The sequence below is a fragment of the Oncorhynchus tshawytscha genome, linkage group LG13 (assembly GCF_018296145.1).
Source record: "Oncorhynchus tshawytscha isolate Ot180627B linkage group LG13, Otsh_v2.0, whole genome shotgun sequence".
In the NCBI taxonomy this organism is placed as follows: domain Eukaryota; kingdom Metazoa; phylum Chordata; class Actinopteri; order Salmoniformes; family Salmonidae; genus Oncorhynchus; species Oncorhynchus tshawytscha.
Genome location: NC_056441.1, coordinates 48,506,452 through 48,526,707, shown reverse-complemented (window position 1 = coordinate 48,526,707; position 20,256 = coordinate 48,506,452). Strand labels below are relative to the sequence as shown.

General features: G+C 41.8%; 1 protein-coding gene across 2 annotated transcripts in view; it reads left to right on the top strand.

The window, feature by feature from the left end:
• Nucleotides 1-19,753, top strand: part of drd2a (dopamine receptor D2a) — a 28,832-nt gene extending 9,079 nt beyond the window's left edge. The window contains exons 2-8 of one of the 2 annotated variants that reach the window (XM_024442072.1): nucleotides 3,756-4,066; nucleotides 14,665-14,774; nucleotides 15,763-15,899; nucleotides 16,484-16,686; nucleotides 17,552-17,638; nucleotides 17,858-18,239; nucleotides 18,651-19,753. In XM_024442072.1, the coding sequence (XP_024297840.1) occupies nucleotides 3,788-4,066; nucleotides 14,665-14,774; nucleotides 15,763-15,899; nucleotides 16,484-16,686; nucleotides 17,552-17,638; nucleotides 17,858-18,239; nucleotides 18,651-18,847 (1,395 nt within the window). In that variant the 5' untranslated portion in view covers nucleotides 3,756-3,787 and the 3' untranslated portion in view covers nucleotides 18,848-19,753. Of the gene's footprint in view, nucleotides 1-3,755; nucleotides 4,067-14,664; nucleotides 14,775-15,762; nucleotides 15,900-16,483; nucleotides 16,687-17,551; nucleotides 17,639-17,854; nucleotides 18,240-18,650 lie in introns of both variants that reach the window. The other variant, XM_024442071.1, reaches the window with a different exon arrangement.
• Nucleotides 19,754-20,256: the final 503 nt, after the last annotated feature.

The window sequence follows — 20,256 nt, the reverse complement described above, 5'->3', positions numbered from 1 at the left end:
GCTGGGTATTTATTGAATCTGCATTGGGGAAAGTAGAAACAAACATGGCAAAGGGAAACTTTCAAAGTTAACAAAGGGAAAACCGTCTTAGAAAAGCTAAACTTTTAAAGGGAGATGTATTGTGGCCGCATGACTACATACACAAATTAAACTCTTTAGTTAAAAAAGAAATATTCACAAACCCATGGGAAACATCTCAAAAAGATTGAAGGCAAAATGTTAAATAAATGTATGTCATTCTCTGTCTGCTAGCTGCTTCAGCTAGGGCTTTTACCTGCAAGCATGAGCTTCACCTGGGTCTCCTATGCAGACCGCTGAGTAGGAAAGTAGGCAAATGACCTCACCAGAGACATGGCTTGTTGTTAGGAAAGAGCACCCACAACCTAATGAGGCAATTGGAGGCTTGTTAACATCCCCCTTCTCTGCTTCCTCCAACAGACAGATGCTCCACAGCTTCCCACATTACTTTATTTGAGTAGCTAGTTGCTAACATCAGTAGAACAACTACCTGGTTTCTAGTACATTCTGATAGCATGTCTTGGCATGCCTAAAGATAGGATTGTTTTTTTTAGAAGGTTATTGGTTCCCAGTGCTTACATTGCAGTTTATGGATAGACATATAATCTGAGTCAGTTCAACTGGTGTGAACTTTGATTGTTGTCTTCTTGAACCCATCTGGAGGTTCGTAAATATTTCATAAGTAGGATTCTAGGATTCATTTGAACATCTTGGCCATGTCCTGTCACAATCTCCACCCGGCACAGCCAGAAGAGGACTGGCCACCCCTCATAGCCTGGTTCCTCTCTAGGTTTCTTACTAGGTTCTAGGGAGTTTTTCCTAGCCACCGTGCTTCTACACCTGCATTGCTTGCTGTTTGGAGTTTTAGGCTGGGTTTCTGTACAGCACTTTGCGACATCGGCTGATGTAAGAAGGGCTTTATAAATATATTTGATTGATTGATTGATTCTATCAAAAGTGCAGGCCTTTTATTCCTATATTGTCTTCTCACAAATATGGTCAAAATCAAAATGTTGCTGTCAGTGTATAGGAATGTTTACTGGCTTTTACTGGGGCACACGTCGTATCAATCGTGAGTAATGTAAAGCATTCATATGAGCATTTTTCTTCCTCAATGTTTGCAGCATTCACCAGTGTTAGCAACTCGAACAGGTAAACAAACAATTGCCCCAGCTGTAAAATATGTGACCTGCGAATCTCTTCCATAAACATTTTATAGGGTGATGAAGTGATACTTCATGCTCAACATACCAAAGGGAGGTTTGTTGATGTTATGAAACGGTCATTTGAATCACTCCCTCAAAACATCCCCTGAAACAGTTTGCTCACCAATATCACGACCACCTGTACACAGGAATACCTCTTGGATCTGAATCGATCCGTGAGCCATACGCTTTTGGACCTTGGAAGAGCGTCATTGAAATTGCAGGTCATATTTTAGTTGGAGCCTGAGAAATGCTGAATTATTATCCCCGTCCTTGTGGATATCGGGGCCCTACTGTTTTAGAAAATGTTACGGTGAATTAATTTTGTATCTGGAACAGCTTCTATTATTTGATTAACTCGATCAATTCTCTATTTTTCAAAATTTTTCATTTAACATTTTATCTGGGAAAAGTTCCAAACAGAAATAGATTCACATTTAGAGGGCAAGGATGGTAATTATTCTTAGGGGTGTAACTATTGAAGGAAATAATTGCAGTAAGGAGATAAAGAAGAAGATAAAGGGAAGAGACGCTGTAAGTGCTACTGTATGCAGGCCAGGGAGGGCTTTCTCTTCTCTGCACAGTGGAGGTACAATAACCCTGCTTAGAAAATGGCTAAATGATGACTACCTTCCCAAAGCATGTCAGTAGGTAGTCAGACCGAGGCAAAATGGGTACATAATGACTATATAGGACAAGGGCGGACTGGAACCAGAAATCAACCCGGTCATTTCTAACACCCATTTTATTACTTGAGGCCCCCACACAGTTAATTATTTTTTCATTCTGCTGAGAAGAAAAAAAAAGATCAGCCCATATGGCATTTGCCCTAACTGCCCTGCAGCCAATTTGTTTCTGTGAAAAAGACTGCGTTCTGTGTTTGTTTATGCTGTACTGTGAAATTCAAATGTGCATGGGTCAAAGTGTACGGAGGCTTCCCTCTCCACATTACCTACAATACTTATGTGTCAGTCGGTACTTTGACCGTGACAACAGATGCCAATCAAAGATTCACAGTCTGTAATTGGCTAGTTGCCATCAATGATTTCGACCAAGCATCAAAGAGGCCTACAGCAGATAGAAAACAAATTTTAAAATAGCTGCTATCACCGAATAAGATCAAACACTTTTACTCCAGATTGACAGAGGTGGTATCTACTGGAGGTTTCTCCCAGTCTCAGACTTGTATTCCATACACACACACAGACACACACACAGACACACAGACAGACACACACAGACAGACACACACAGACAGACAGACAGACAGACAGACAGACAGACAGACAGACAGACAGACAGACAGACAGACAGACAGACAGACAGACAGACAGACAGACAGACAGACAGACAGACAGACAGACAGACAGACAGACAGACAGACAGACAGACAGACAGATATTCCAATCATCATCTTCCATCTATCCTTCAGTCAGCTGTGCTGCTATGGGAGTATGACGTAGGCTATGCAGGGCGTATTGATGCTTGTGGCTAGATGGGGGTTGTTGAGTGTTCATCCAGGTCTGCACTTCAGGACAGGTCACCTGCTCATGGATGATGGAAGTGAGGGTTATAAGGTCAGCTTATGATTGGATATGGAGTAATGTGACGTCATACAATGCCAGAGAGAAGACACTAATAACCTCTCAGTGAGCTGGCAGACAGGGACATAATAGGCTATTGTGTAATGTGTGTTTCTTATAAAGGTTTTCAGCAATACAGTTCAATAGGATGTATGATATTGTATCCCTGTGGTTTCCAACCTGTGTTTTTTAATCATTCTGTAAATCCATGGATTGTCAATCGTCATATCTGACTTGGCTTATTCATTTGAGCTCCTAGTGGAGCATAAGGCCTCAATATCTGGTTATACCTTGACGCAATACAAACTCCACTAGTTTCCCCTGTATGACCTGCAGGAGTATCCCTCCGCCTTCAACTTCTCAGCACACCCCGAGCTCGATATGTCTCCGAAACTTTGTATACGATTGGGCGATAGCTAGCCGTTGCTCCTATCTCACATCTTGGGATAAAGCGTACGTGACGCACAGCGGGTATAAGGATAAGGCTGGTACAGCCCCAGTGAGCACTGCGAGGACAACCAGTTCCGACACAAGCTTTCAGGACAGCAGTGAGAACAATCTCACATAAATAAAGAATTGGAGCGGGCAAATAAATGAGCTCAGACAGCACAGGGCATCTGCGGGGTAAAGGCACAGGCCTGTGTCCCCGGGGCAATGCTTTCAGATAGGCAGGAAGCTGGAGCACATGACGAAGGGAGCGAGAGAGGGGAGATAGGAACCCCATAAAGAAAGTTCCTCGTGTACAGTGCACACATGCACACACTCTCGCCCCCCCCCCAAAAAACGCAGACGCGCATAGAGAGATAAAGACAATCATGTAAATGCACAATCATCAATAATGTATTTTAGCTGACACACACACATACACACACACACACACAAACACATAGCTCTTGTAATTAAAGCTGAATATGTAAATTCTCTCCCTTTTTCTTTGTCTCCATTTCAGGGCCCGTTCTCGGCCTTCGTCACTCACAGCTAATGGATGTCCTCACACAGTATGCCTACAATGAGAGTTTCTGGGACAATGGGAATGGGAGCTTCAATGACACGGAGAGCGGGCAGAAGCACCCCTACAATTACTATGCCATGCTCCTTACGCTGCTCATCCTCGTCATCGTCTTTGGCAATGTGTTGGTTTGCATGGCCGTGTCCAGGGAGAAGGCCCTCCAGTCCACCACCAATTACCTGATCGTCAGCCTGGCTGTGGCTGATCTGCTGGTGGCCACCTTGGTTATGCCCTGGGTGGTCTATCTAGAGGTAGGTTACCTACACACCCACCCATGCTCTTTCATTGGCAGAAAGGCTTAAAGCTAAAGATACAGTGTAGTTTGTTTTTATCCTACCTGGAGGTAGGCTACCTGTACAGCCAGGCACCTTTGTCATTGGCAGAAAGGCTTAAAGCTAAAGATACAGTGTAGTTTGGTTTTATCCTACCTGGAGGTAGGCTACCTGTACAGCCAGGCACCTTTGTCATTGGCAGAAAGGCTTAAAGCTAAAGATACAGTGTAGTTTGTTTTTACCCTACCTGGAGGTAGGCTACCTGTACAGCCAGGCACCTTTGTCATTTCCTGAAAGGCTTAAAGGTACGGTGTAGTTTACTTTTCCCATGAAGTTGCACAGCAAATTGCGTACATAATCATAGCTGAAGCAAAACAGGTTGTTTGATTACACTTGTGCCAATCAGGGTTCCTTTTACCCGTCCTCTTTGATTTGCCCTTGCATTGACCCTCCCACTCAGTCCTCCAAAATGAAAACAAACCTGTTAGGGCCACATTGTTGATCTGAAAAAAGAATAGATTCAAAGTTCTTCTTTATTAATGGTCTGGTTATGGAAGGACTTTCCCAAGGTGTCTGTCATTAAAGCATTTAGCATTATGCAAACAGAAGCCTGATTGTTTTGACAAGATATTGTAAATGAAAGGATAAAGGCAACAGCTATAAGTGCTGGAACAATGTGAGTGCAATGTGTGTCTGTTTTCATTGTGCATCTTCTCCACATAACTGGTTAAATATATTAATTTGAACTAAATTAATTCTAAATACATTTAAATATATATTTAAAAAATGTACGACATGGCTTTAAAGTGCACAAGAAATAATAGCTCTGGCGTAAAAAAAATGGTGCAAATTTACCACGCGACAAAATATGAAAGTTTAAATACATCAAACAGTTTTCCCTGTCAACAAGGACATATATTGTAAGTAATTATGGTTCCATGCAATGTAACTGTGGAATTTAATAGATACGATGGCATCAGCATTAAATTGTGGGAAATAGCATTGCATATTATATAACTGACAGTTTAACGAGTCACTCAATAAAAAAAGTAATCGCTCTAGCAAATAGGCCGTAACGTTGATACTGTAGACAGGAGGTCAGACAATTAAGTTTGAGCAGAGTGAGGAAATTAATAAATTCACATCATGAAAATATATGGCGCTGTACCTACGAAGCTATCTAGCGTAGTATGTGGAGCAGCAGTACTGGCAATGTCAATGTAAAACGTATGTACTCATTCCCCAGCTATACTGTAGCTAGGCTAGACAACATTGGTGAATTATTATGTATTATCTTGTGATGTGACTTTTAAAACTGTCTTGTGTGATCTAGGTGTGTGCTGTGAAGAACCACGTAAGGTTGAATCAATGCCCAGTGACATTTGCGATGTAAAGCAGCAGAACGGTAGCCTTGGGCAGCAACGCAATCAACCTCATTCAAGCAAATCAATTGAGAGCAGGACTTAGAACAGGTTTAGGATGTTATATTTGACCATGGTCTTTGGCCAGTGAAATGAGAGGCCATCCAAGACTGCAGTGAAATAATCATCCTGTGTGTGTATCAATGAGCCTGCCTCCTGATTACCAGGGCTATCAAATTACACTAAAATCTATAAAGTCTGTCATGTGCTTTGGAGAAAAACTGTGACTTGATCTCTTCGTCTAGCATCGAAGAAAACCAGAATGATTCTCCTGCGTTTTATATGGTGTACTTTCATTTTACATTAAAACATTTTTTTTGTTGTCATTTAGCAGATGCTCTTATCCAGAGCGACTTACAGGAGCAATTAGGATTCATTGCCTTGCTCAAGGGCACATAGGCAGATTTTCCACCTAGTCGGCTCAGGGATTCAAACCTTCGGGTAGTGGCCCAAAGCTCTAAATCGCTAGGCTCCTTCTGACAAAAAGGTTGAGAAATGCCAAATACAGTAGGCTAACTCGTTACACAACCTTTCCACAGTGACCCTCAGCTCTCTTCAAACAGGCCTCTCAATTGTATTACAAAGGATACCAAGTTTAAGGTCATGTGTCAATTAGTACACTCTTAACAAGAAGTTAAGGATATAACGAATGAGCTTTGAATGGTTTGTTGTGCACGAATCCCATTCATTTTGTCTTACAGACTAATAGTAGCATAACCAGCCTTTGGAAATGGCACAAATTAAAATATGTGCCTCTTACACAGTAGGCTGCAGCTTGGCAACATTATAAGGGCTTATTGTTAACATGAGAATAAGCACTGCCTTCAAGTGAAAAGGGTGGATTTGCGTTTGTTTGGATGATTCACACTCTTGAAACATTCGATTTCTAGCAGAGAAAATAGATGTTTATGTAGGATTATGCTTTGACACAACAAAAATAAGCACATTGATCTTTCGCTATTACAACGTCATGTTCGGATTATCGTCCCTCTCCCAGGAAACCATTGCAATTTGCTGCGAGACCATTATCTATTTTTTTTTTCTCATTTTGGTGAGATCTTGTTCAGGTAGTCCAATAACAAGCCATGGTAATGTGCTGGTCACAGTCTGCTGCAGGAGCACTGTTGCCCTTTCTTGCTAAATGCTAAATTTGCATTAATTATGAATACGTTTTGCCTTCATTCGACCATGCCAAATGTGGTATATTGAGAGCCTCTTCTTGGCATATGCTAGATGACCTTAGGTCTTGAGATGTTTATTGGCTTTGATGAGCAGCTGTGAAAGATGCTTAGCCTCTCTCCTCCCAGCCAGCCTCACAGTATGTTAAACAAAGTGTCTGTGCAGATAGCAAATGAAATGTTGGCATTTCTGAGAAAGTGGATATCTAATGTACAATCTCAATGCAAAATGAGAAAAACAAAACACCAGGACCAAATGAGCGAAAATGTATCGGGCCATTGGTTTCTTGCCGTGTTGCATTTACGATGTCACCAATGTCAGGGCAGTCCTCCACTAACATCATGGTGGAGGTAGATATATGTTTCCAATAAGCCCTTACCATGATCCATGATGTCTATGGGTGTTAGCCGTGAGCTCCATTCCCACGAGTTAGGGAGGAGTGTTAATAGGCCGATGTGTGGAGCCTGGTATAGAGGAGCCTTCATTAGGCTTGTCAGATCATTCTTTAATCACGGGCAGGGCTGCAGACAGACAACCAGGAGCAAAGACACAACCCTCTTCAAGCCTGAGCTTGGCATAATTGATAACACACTGCCTCAGAACAGAGATTAATCAGACAGGTCTCTATGAGCCCAGCTTCGCAGCTCTGGCTGTTTTAAAAAAAAAAAAAGGTGAGATGCGGATAACTCTGTGCTTGACGACTCCAATAAAATTCAGTGAGAAACTGAGTGAGAAGCAAAGCACCACTCTCAGTAGTGGTGTAAGGGGAAACGAGGATCTGCCACGATAGGCGGGCTTTGAAGCGCACTGTCAGTCATGCAGGGATGTTATCTAGTAGCTACACCACGGGAGCCCTGTTCTTGTGGAGAGTGGAGGTGGTTTGTTAATAAGAACGGGTTCCTCAGGCTCTTGAGAACGAAGAAGAAGCAGATGCTACTCGTTATACGTTAAAAAAAATCTTTCTCTCTCTGTTGTGAGTGGAAGGGTGAGGGCTTGGTGTGTGTGTTTGTAACCAGAGGACGAGGCAAGGCAAAACTCTCGCTAAAATATGTTCAAAATAAAGGCCAATGCGTTTCTATGGGCTTATTGTGGACCTAAGCTTGTCGCATCTCTTCCTTCCTTTGGGACAACAACTCCCATGGTTCGGGCGGAGACATGTGCATCTCGTCATTATATGCAGCTCTCTGGTGTAAATGGGAAAGTGCAAACAGCACAGAAGGAGCGAAGGAGACAAGACTAAAAAGACAACATGAGAACAAGTGGACATAAAAGCTCATAAAAAAAATACAAAATGTGGTTCTTGCGATACAGGTATTTGGAATATTGAGCAAAAACATAAATTAGAATTAATCAAATTAATTTTATATTTTGCCCAGCACTAAGCCATGGTTGACACAATAATGGGCAACTGGGCATTTTTATGACCCTAAGCATTATGGGATATGAATTGCTTAACTAACTCATTAACCACACCTGTTTGGAAGCACCTGCTTTCAATGTACTTTCTGTCCTTCATTTACTCAAGTGTTTTCTTTATTTCGGCAGTTCTCTCTCTCTCTCTCTCTCTCTCTCTCTCTCTCTCTCTCTCTCTCTCTCTACTCTCTATACCTACAGTGCATTCGGACTTGCTTTCATTCAGCTACAAGACTATTAGTGAGGTCGTGCACTGATGTTGGGTGATTAGGCCTGGCTCGCAGTCTGCGTTTCAATTCATCCCAAAGGTGTTCGATGGGGTTGAGGTCAGAGTTCTGTGCAGACCAGTCAAGTTCTTCCACACCGATCTCGAAAAACATTTTCTGTATGGACCTCGCTTTGTTCACAGGGACATTGTCATGCTGAAACAGGAAAGGGCCTTGCCCAAATTATTGCCACACAGTTGGAAACACAGAATTGTCTAGAATGTCATTGTATGCTGTAGCATTAAGATTTACCTTCACTGCCGAGCCCGAACCATGAAAAATAGCCCCAGACCATTGTTCCTCCTCCACCAAACTTTACAATTGGCACCAATGTTCCCTCTCGCGCAGTAGCACGAGACTGTCGCGCAGCTCCCTCCGGGATTGCTGTGCAGAAATATCAGCCCACAGAGACAAGCACGAGATTGAACTTCACTCTAGTTTCTAGAGCAGTGGTCACCAACCGGTTGATCTCCAAGGCATTCCTGGTCGATCGTCAAACATTTCTGTAAAAAACCCAATGATAAAGCCTTGTGTTCCTATTTTTTGTTGTTGTCTCAGGCGGTAGGTGCACCCGATTCAGCTGCCCTGCATCCCTGGTAGGCGAACTGTTGCCATTTCTAACCATTTCATGTGTCTGAAAGTACAAACTCTGCCTTCCCGGAGGGCCTAGAGAGAAAATCAAGCGCACTATAGACGTATAGTTGGCCAATCGGATGGCTGAGATGACCGTGTCTGTAGTAATGTAGCAGGTATGACAGAAAGCTACAGCGAAGTTGATACTGTGATATTTCTCAACTTTAAAACCATGACTAGAGAGAGACTGTCAATGAATACAACAAAGAGTGGCAGTTTTTCCAAGTGAGTTCATGTTTAACTTCTTACTCAGCATTGTCAACACTTTGTATTCATAAACCATAAAATGTGTGTTCTTCCTTTTTCCATGAGTAGGAAAGTAGACTTGCGGAATATTTCACTTTCTCTGTTCATAGGAGTAACAAAATGTATTTGTGCATGAGGCAGAAATAATGAGGTGCGACTCGAGTTTTGCCATAAGCTGGAAGACGGTGACCCTTTTTTGGCCAGTGTCAGTAGAGGAAAGGGAGAGCGGAGGGATGTTGAGAGGCAAACCCTCGGTCAGCTGCTCTCTCCCTCCACTGAGACTGACCATCAGATGCAGGCACCATCAGCCCAATAAAATAAAAATACACTGAACAAAAATATAAACGCAACATTTTTCCCAAATTTCAAGAACAAATAAAAAATCCCAGAAATGTTCCATAAGCACAAAAAGAGTATTTCTCTCAGATTTTGTGCACTTATTTGTTTATATTCCTGTTAGTGAGCATTTCTCCTTTGCTAAGATAATCCATCCACCTGTGTGGCATATCAAAAAGCTGATCAAACAGCATGATCATTACACAGGTGCAACTTGTGCTGGGGACAATAAAAGTCCACTTTAAAATGTGCAGTTGTGTCACACAACACAATGCCACAGATGTCTCAAGTTTTGAGGGAGCATGCTGACTGTAGGAATGTCCACCAGAGCTGTTAACAGAGAATTGAATGTTCATTTCTTTACCATAGGCACCCTCCAATGTCGTTTTGGAGAATTGGGGCTTAAGGAATTTATTTCAATTGACTGCTTTCCTTATATGAACACTAACTTAGTAAAATCTTTGAAATTGTTGAATGTTGTGCTTATATTTTTGTTCAGTATAAAAAATTTATTATTTAAATGTATGCTCATTCAACTGTGCTTCACAAGTAATACAACAACGGATCTACTACCGGTGGGATCTTATAGTCTACCTCAAATTTTCAGATGTCCCAAACAACAATGCATTGGCAGGGCAATTCAAGCAAAGCCAATATGCAGTGATAATTCATTGGGCCTATAGCTTACTGCACAAACCTCATTGCTATAGCACTGTTTTTAATTGGTTAATGTTGCATACGCTTACGTTTTTAAATCATGTTAAAAAAAATCTGAGCTGTAGATCTCGGCTTGCATTTTGACTCAAAGTGATCTTGACTCAGAAAAGGTTTGTGACCACTGTTCTAGAGTTTCTCTGTTAACACTATCAGCGTTTCCCTTTACTGTGGCAATTGTGATCGAAACAATGCAATATTAGCCACTGTTAATGCAACATACCAAAACAAAATGAACTACGCAAGAGATTTTGTTGTAGGCAGAGTTGTTGTGTGCTTCCTACAAGAGCACCAAACATATACATTTCTAAACATCTTTTGAAAAGGGAGACAGGTTAAGAGCTTTTTATTGTCTTAAAGCGGCAGTGTATTTTGATACAGTGTTGAATAAGATAAGTAGCCAATAGGCAGAGGATAGCATAATTTGTCTGATTCTCTGTAATAATGTATGGGAATAATGATGCATTTTATTTTGCAAAGTGGTTTCTTGCATCAAACAACACAACAACATTTTCAGTCACCTCCTTGTCAGAAGGACAAGTGGTTAAAGAGGTTAATGTCAAGCCCTGCATGTTTTTCAAAAGTCTCACGGAATATTTGTATTTATTTGTATTTTTATTTCACCTTTATTTAACCAGGTAGGCAAGTTGAGAACAAGTTCTCATTTACAATTGAGACCTGGCCAAGATAAAGCAAAGCAGTTCGACACATACAACAACACAGAGTTACACATGAGGTAAAACAAACATACGGTCAATAATACAGTAGAAAAATAAGTCTATTTACAATGTGAGCAAATGAGTTGAGATAAGGGAGGTAAAGTTTTTAAAAAAGGCCATGGTGGCGAGGTAAATACAATATAGCAAGTAAAACACTGGAATGGTAGATTTGCAGTGGAAGAATGTGCAAAGTAGAAATAGAAATGATGGGGTGCAAAGGAGCTAAATAAATAAATACAGTAGGGGAAGAGGTAGTTGTTTGGGCTAAATTATAGATGGGCTATATACAGGTGCAGTAATCTGTGAGCTGCTCTGACAGCTGGTGCTTAAAGCTAGTGAGGGAGATAAGTGTTTCCAGTTTCAGAGATTTTTGTAGTTCGTTCCAGTCATTGGCAGCAGAAAACTGGAAGGAGAGGCGGCCAAAGGAAGAATTGGCTTTGGGGGTGACCAGAGAGATATACCTGCTGGAGCGCGTGCTACAGGTGGGTGATGCTATGGTGACCAGCGAGCTGAGATAAGGGGGGACTTTACCTAGCAGGGTCTTGTAGATGACCTGGAGCCAGTGGGTTTGGTGACAAGTATAAAGCGAGGGCCAGCAAACGAGAGCGTACAGGTCGCAGTGGTGGGTAGTATATGGGGCTTATATAGGCCTAGGTAGTATATAGGCCTACATTGAACATCACACATTGGCTACTACTGTAGGCTAAATGATAGAACAGCTATTTGCATGTTAAAATGCTATGCAATGCATTTTCTCTATTGTATTTGATGGAAGTCCACTCGGGTAGGACTACATTATGATCAAATAGCCACAGTAGCCTACATGGCCACTATTAAAACTGTAACTTAAAGCGGGTGCAGCCTCACCGTTCACAGTAAACGCACGCTGAAAGTTTCACAGAATATTCACAAGTTCAAGTTTGCGCTCAGCGGACCTGAAATTTGCTCAGTGCCGAAATAAAATGAAAGGGATTTTTGGTTGGCACATTGCATCGGTGCAGGTTGCATTCTCTTGGCATCCACCAAACCCAGATTCGTCCGTCAGACTGCCAGATGGTGAAGCGTGATTCATCACTCCAGAGAGCGTGTTTCCACTGCTCCAGCCAACACTTGGCATTGCGCATGGTGATCTTAGCCGGTCCTGTTCTGTGGGCTTGTGTGGCCTTCCACTTCGCAGCTCAGCCGTTGTTGCTCCTAGAAGTTTCCACTTAACAATAACAGCATTTACAGTTGACCGGAGCAGATCTAGTACAGCAGAAATTTGACAAACTGACTTGTCGGAAAGGTGGCATCCTATGACGGTGCCACGTTGAAAGTCACTGAGCTCTTCATTAAGGCCATTCTACTATCTACTATCTTTGTCTATGGAGATGTTATACACCTGTTGCTGAATTAGTCACATCCACTAATTTGAAGGGGTGTCCACATACTTTTGTGGTGTATATGCACTCAGTGGCCAGTTTATTAGGTATATCCGCCCGTTCATGAAAATGGTTTGCTCTTACAGACAGTGAGTCATGTGGCTTGCTATACAAAGCAGGCAGCCACACGTCAAGGCATTCAGTTACTGTTCGAATTAACGTTAGAATCGAGGGAACTAAGCTACTTTGAGCCTGGCATGATCGTCGTTGCCAGCTGCACCGGTTCCATTATTTCAGCCAGCATCCTCTGCTTTTCACACATGACAGTGTCAAGGGGTTTACCGAGAATCATGCAACAAACAAAAAAAACAGAGTCAGCTCCAGTCCTGTGGGCTGAAAGTAGAATGACAAGAATCGTGCAGGTGGCAGGTAACTTAGTGGTTAGAGTGTTGGACTAGTAACCGAAAAAAAATGTAGTTTTGCCCCTGAACAAGGCAGTTAACCCACTGTTCCTAGGCTGTCATTGAAAATAAGAATTTGTTCTTAACTGACTTGCCTAGTTAAATAAAAGTTTTTAAAAAACACACAAAAAACAGGTGGGCCACAGACAGGCAAATAACGGCACAGTAGTGTGCAAAACGGCATCTCGGGACGCAAAACTCATCGGTCCTTGTCACGGGTGGGCTATTGCAGCAGACAACCACACCGGCTTTTACTCTTATCATCTAAAAACAAGAAGAAGCGGCTCCAGTGGGCACAAGATCACCAACACTGGACAATTGAGGAGTGGAAAAACATTGCCTGGTCTGACAAATCCCGGTTTCTGTGCGTCATGTTGATTGCAGAGTCAGGATTTGGAGTACATAACCCCATCCTGCCTGGTGGCAACAATAGAGGCTGGTGGCAGTGGTGTGGGGAATGTTTTCCTGGCACACGCTAGGTCCCTTGATAGCAATTGAGCAACGTTTAAATGCCACAGTATACCTGAAAATAGCATCCATTCCAGAAGAATTCAGGCTGTTCAAATCTAATTTTATTTGTTACATGCTTTCGTTAATAACAACAGATGTAGACTAACTGTGAAATGCTTACTTACGGGCCCTTCCCAACAATGCAGAAAAGAATAGTAGAGAAAATTGCATTTTCAGATGGATAAAGGGATTTTCAGATGCCATAAAGGGATGCACGTGATTGGCAATGATGTTCAGATATCCTGTGGCATTCAAATGTTGCTCCACTTTAATCAAGGGGTCCAATGTGTGTGCCATGAAAACACACCTCACACCATCATACCACCACCACCAGCCTGCAATGTTGACTCACAGCATGATGGATGCATGTACTCATGTGGTTTTCTCTATACCCTTGTCCTCCCATCAGCGTGAAACAGCAGGAACCAGGATTCATCAGACCAGGCAATGTTTTTCCAATTCTCCAGTGTCCAGTGTTTTTGTTCCTGAGTCCACTGCAACCGCAGTTTCTTGTTTTCTGCTGAAAGAAGAGGAACTCTGTAAGGTTATCGGCTGCCATTCATATCAAGGTACGACAAGTTGTGCGTTTTTTTATGGGTCATTAGGCACCAATGTTTTACTGGACTGTTAGTTGACTAACTGCTCTGCCCAATTCGTGTCAGCCTCCTTGGTCCTTTTTCATCAGTGACCCATTTTCAACCACTAGCCTGCCTCTGGCTGGATTACCTTTGGGTGGTGAACCATTCTTGATACACACAGGAAACTGTTGAGCATGAAAAACCCAGCAGCGTTGCAGTTCTTGACACACTCAAACCGGTGCGCCAGGCACCTAATACCATACCTTGTTCAAAGGCACTTTAATATTTTGTGTTAACCATTCACCCTCAATGGCACACCTATACAAACCATGTCTCAATTGTCTCAAGGCTTAAAAATCCTTCTTTATTAACCTGTCTCCTCCCCTTCAGCTACACTGATTTGAATTGGATTTAACAGGTGACATCAATAAAGGATAATAGCTTTCACCTGGATTCACCTGGTTAGTCTATGCTGTGGAAAGAACAGTGTACACTCAGTGTATACATTATCTACTGTATACACTGTTTTTTTTATTGATTCCGATATAAGTGACAGGGAAATTGTGGTTAATGGAGCAGGCATTGGAAGATTCATGAGAACAGATGAAAATCTAAGAAAATCTATTGAGGAACATGTAGGGCGGGATTTTTAATGTCTGACTGAACTGCAACTGAAAAATATTCAGTGCTTGAGGGAGATAAAACTGTTGTCTCTAAATTTTGAAACATCTTTCTTTCAGGTGGTGGGAGAGTGGAGGTTTAGTAAAATCCACTGTGACGTCTTTGTCACCCTAGATGTCATGATGTGCACTGCAAGCATCCTCAATCTCTGTGCCATCAGCATTGATCGGTAAGTGCTCATGAAATTGTTGAATCCTGGCCGAAGGCAGGTGCCATTGTGGATTTGCAGTGAAAATCTTTAGATTGAAAATCTTTAAGAAAATTCAGTGCCGTCTGGTCCTAAAAGGCCTTCTTGCAAACCCATCTGATACTTTCTATTGAATACCAATTCCATTATTTATGGACTATGCAGTATGCCACTTTCATTTTGCATGATTTTCCACTTCACTGATTTTTGTGTCACTCAAATGCCTGAACAGAACAAATATTCACCTTGGTTATGTGAATACTTAGCTCAGAGGTAATTTAAATAGTTACTGAAGTGAGTTGTATTTAAATACAAAATGTCTGTACGTTTACTATGTATGGAGAATATCTTTGAGTTGTTTATACTGCAGATGTTAATTTTAGGTTGTTAAGATAAGACGCATGCACGTTTCATAATTAAATCTGTACTATTGAATAAAGAGTACCCTTAAATCTAGAGTCCTTCATTGAAACAATAACAAAGTGGCCAACTGCCTCTGTTTTGGTCAGCAGCTGATGGATGGGCCTGGAAATGTAAACCACTGTCAAATGCATAGACAGAGCTATGGATGCAAGGACTGTCCATCCAACATTATAGGGTTTTGAGGCCACATAGTGTTTGTTTACAAACGCTGGAGTTATTAAACAAGCTTATAGTTTGGGTTCTGTTTCCTGAATAGCATTTATGCACCTGTTACGCTAAACTATGATTTGTCTTTGCGTTTACTGCGCGTTAGTCGTCTCCCGTCATCTCTTGAGTTTACCCACCTTTTTTTTCTACCCCCTGGTGTCCCCACTACGAGAATACAGAGAAAGGTGTTTGCTGTCACTCCACGTCTAGTCTGCACAGTTGAAAAGCCAGAGTCAAATGTGGCAAAGTGTGTGTGTGTGCTTGTGCAGTCTGGCAGTTTGTCTAACTCTACAGTATTTGTCCCTTGTCTTTCCTCACCCTCTGCTTCCTTCCACGACAGATACACAGCAGTCGCCATGCCCATGCTGTACAACACGCGCTACAGCTCCAGAAGACGAGTCACTGTTATGATCTCGGTGGTGTGGGTTCTGTCCTTTGCGATATCATGCCCCCTGTTGTTCGGCCTAAATAACACAGGTAATAGCAGGAACTGTGGGCTCCCTTGCTCTGTTGCACTGTGATCTGTGCTATTGCTCAGTGCTTCCACAGTATTTAGGCTTTTATGGGACTAAGGAGTAGACTCCGTATGACAGCGGTAGGTGATACTAAATTGTATGACTGCTGTGAATGGAGTAAACAGTGTGGTGGTGAGTTTGAATGCTCCTTTTTCATACACATTGTATATTCATCCAAAACGGCCCTTTTAGGCGTTATGCCCTGTATCGACCAACTCAGTGGCCTTGCGGTTCGTGTCCACATTGAGGTCGAAAGGTTGAGTGATTGATCCTCGGCCTTAGTCACACTAAAGCCTGTATGAATGGGACCCGATGCGTCTCAGCTTGGCACTCAGAATTAACGAGGTACAATTGGGGATAAGACTCTGCAATAGACTAGCATCCTGTCCAGGGGTTGTACTTGTACGTCAAGCTGCGTGTCATGCTACAGAGAATGGCTCCTGCTCCAATGAGCTGTCCCTGCTCACTCGTGCAACTGGGCTACTGGTTTGGCGGGTATTGCTGTTCTCTGTATTGACCGGAGCGCAATTTTGTTTTCCTCCCTAGCGACTCGCGACGAGTCCCTGTGCATCATCGCCAACCCGGCCTTTGTGGTGTACTCCTCCATTGTGTCCTTCTACATTCCCTTCATCATCACTCTGCTGGTCTACGTGCAGATTTATGTGGTGCTTCGCAAGCGTCGGAAACGGGTGAACACAAAGCGCCCGTGTCAAGGGACAGGCGACCACCACGCAGGCGCCACGTTAAAGGTGACTAGGCTGCAAGTCGTGTTTTTCAAAAATGAAGTGCTTGACACACTTAGGGAGAGACAATTAAATTAAATCCATTGTCAACAACATGTCATGTGTTTTTGGAGAATGGAATCAAACATGAGGAAGCTAAATATTGTCCATAAAGTGCTTGCTATTCCCAGAAATGAGATGCCGAACACACAGATAATGATTTTGTGTGAGGGGCAAGAAAAACACAGCAGATAGAATTCTAGCCAGGATTGAAAAGGGCACGCGCAATTATCCTAAGGCATTTTAAGAGGGTTCTCTTCACGTATTGAGATTATTAGCAACATATTCTGCTGTAATTGGTCATTGTTGGCCATTGTTCGTTGGCCTACTAGATTGGCAGGAGAGCTGAAATGCAACAGTAATTATGATGTACCTTTTCGTGACCTTTTCATTTTCTGGATATTGATTTTAGTGACATTAATGCGGATCAATACAGGAAAAGAAGCCGTGTATCTCTACATTGCTCATGTACAGGCATACCTTTTGTCTTGGTGTGGGGAAGGGAGAGAGCAGATGAAATGCATTCAGAACGTACTATGCAATTGCAAGGCAAATAGTCCTCATCACTTTTATACTGTGAGTCAATAAACTATTTCTGAAACAATATTGTCAGTTTTAAGTCCGAGACTTTTTATTTCTGCGCTATTGAGTGTTATGGAGGTAATGATTCGAATGGGAATCAAATAACGGCGTACGCTCAATAGAATTACAATTTGTTTAGTTTATTGTTAATTGTTCTTTACAATTGTGCCCTCTCAAAGAGCGACTTGGAGACCTTTTGGTGCCTGTGCAGTGACTGTGTGCTAGCTTCTCTCCCCTGTTGTTGTTTCAGGAGAAGTGCAGTCACCCAGGAGATGTGAGGCTGTGCACTGTGATTGTGAAACCTAATGGGAGCTTTCCTGTCAACAAGAAAAAAGTGGTGTGTCAAGTATTTGTTGTGCTATTTTTACAGAGTAACTCTCAGAAGGGAATGTCTTTACTTTCAAAGGCAGTTAACAAGGTGTCACCTCTATTGTTCCCATTTCTCCCTGTAAGCAAGCTATAGAAGTTACTGCTACATTACTACTACTACTGCTGCTGCTACTGCTACTACTACTACTACTACTACTTTAACATTGTTGTTGATCTCTGTCAGCAGATCTTCATCAAAGAGGTGGCCCACGAAGGGGACGACATAGAGCTGGACGAGATGACCAACTGCAACCCTCAGAAACAGAAGAATGTGGACAATGCCACCGCCACGCCTGTCAGCCACCAGCTCCTGCCGCCAACTAAGGCAAACGCCAGCCCCACCTCTGTGCCCCCCTCCCCGCCTGGGAGCTCCGTCAAAGTGGAGAAGAACGGCGACTCGAAGGACATACTGGCGGAAGTGCCCAAAGTGACTAAAGCGTTTCAGACCGAGGCCTTACCCAACGGAAAAACCCAGACGTCTATCAAGCAGCAACCCACTCTCATGAGTAAGAGGAAGATCTCCCAACAGAAGGAAAAGAAAGCCACTCAAATGTTAGCCATAGTCCTGGGTAAGTTGTTAGCATGAATACCACTTTGAATGTTTGAAAGTACTGTTGAACGTTTCAGGAGAGAGGAGGGATACAGAGACATTGGGGGTAAAGTCTATTTTACTTTCATACTTCATAAAGCAATAAGACAACTCAATAAAATGTAGCTGATATCTTTATTTTACTAGCTGTAGTTTTCTGATGGCCTGAATAGGTATATTGTATTCACTTAGTAATCTTTAACTTGAAAATAGCTTACAGGCAGAAAGTCAGACAAAGGAAACATTTTTTATTTTCATTGGGGAGAAATTAAGATTTATCAAGTCTATCTTCAGGACATGGTTCAATGTTCACATCAATCCAGTAACATGGTACTGGCTGGTTTCTCCGATCTTTTCACATTTTGTCTTCTCTCTCTCTCTCTCTTTTCAGGTGTATTTATCATATGCTGGCTACCTTTTTTCATCACTCATATATTGAACACCCACTGCACCACATGCAAGGTTCCTGCGGAGATGTACAATGCTTTCACGTGGCTGGGGTATGTGAACAGTGCCGTGAACCCCATCATATACACCACTTTCAATATAGAGTTCAGAAAAGCTTTCATCAAGATCCTGCATTGCTAAGGTTGGCATTTGAGAAAGGGAGCTGGAATGAAGAAAAGCGTCACTTATAGCCTACTAAAATATACCTCATCCACGTGAGGACAGTGCACATGACCATTAGTCTCAGTGATGATCAATGACAAATGGAGAGACTGAGTAAATGCCACACATGAAGTCTTGGGGACTTTTGTGGATTATTTGGTGGACTCGTGTTCTCCCACATGAATGTATATCGAGGAGTAACATCTTTATCAATGAACTGTTTCTTGGAAACGTCATATTGGTCTTAACCATCTTGCTTGTCACTTAAGAGCCATCCATGTAAAGAAATGTAAAGAAAACACAAGAAGATGTTTTTTTTTTTAAATACTAAAGCAAGCCACCTATTTAATCTGTGTATAGGATGTCTTTTGATACTGGCTGAATCCCGCAAAGAACAACTAGATATCAGCAAATCAGTGTTCATCTCAGTATTAAACCTAATAATATTAAACTGGTCATCCATGAGCTCTGCATCTTTAAACCACCCACAGAATGGAATGTTGTGTCACATAGAGATCAAACATTTTGACTCGTAGTTTTCTCACTGGTCCGCTTGGCAAGAGAGGCAGCCACAGGTTTGTGATAAGTTGAATTATTATTAATAATAGTATGATGATTATTATTATTGTTATTATTATACAAAAAAAAAACTCTACAGCCACCACTGGTCAATGGTTCCTGTCTGGCTCGGAAGGACCATGAATAAGGTTTTTGTACAATTATTATTTACATTTCCTGTAGATGCTTTTTATAAACACATTCTATGTGATTATATGCCTGCAATGAAAATGTGATGCATGTTACAATGCTCCTTTACATGGATTCTCATGAAATGTAAATCAAAAACAGAATAATATGTCCAATAAATTGAGTTATGAGACATGTGCTGTGCCATGTAAATGTCTTGTTCTTTGACGCTCTATACATACTGTTTATGTACTGTAATACTGTGTAAATCACTAATACAATAGTACAATGCAAAATGTTGTACCACTACTAGGCCGAATACTCTTAATATAATTGGTCGAGAGGGTGTTGATTATTTTCCTGGTAATACACTGCAAAAAAAATGATATGCCAATGAAGCAGTTTCAACAGAGGTCTAATGGGTTCGCACTACAAAATATGTTGTATAAAGCTTTTAAATATTTATTTTTTTAACTGCATCAGGGATAGTTTACACAAACGTGTTTGGCTTTACAGCCTTCTTCAGTGTGTAGGTACAATTATCTTCAATTCAAAACAGCATTTGTAAAAAAAAAATATATATATATATATATATATATATATATATATAAAGGGCCTCACGCCATTCCATATTGATGTTTTCTGTAAACGATTGGATTGTTCTCTGTGCAGGAAACCACACTAAACATGTTTGACTATTT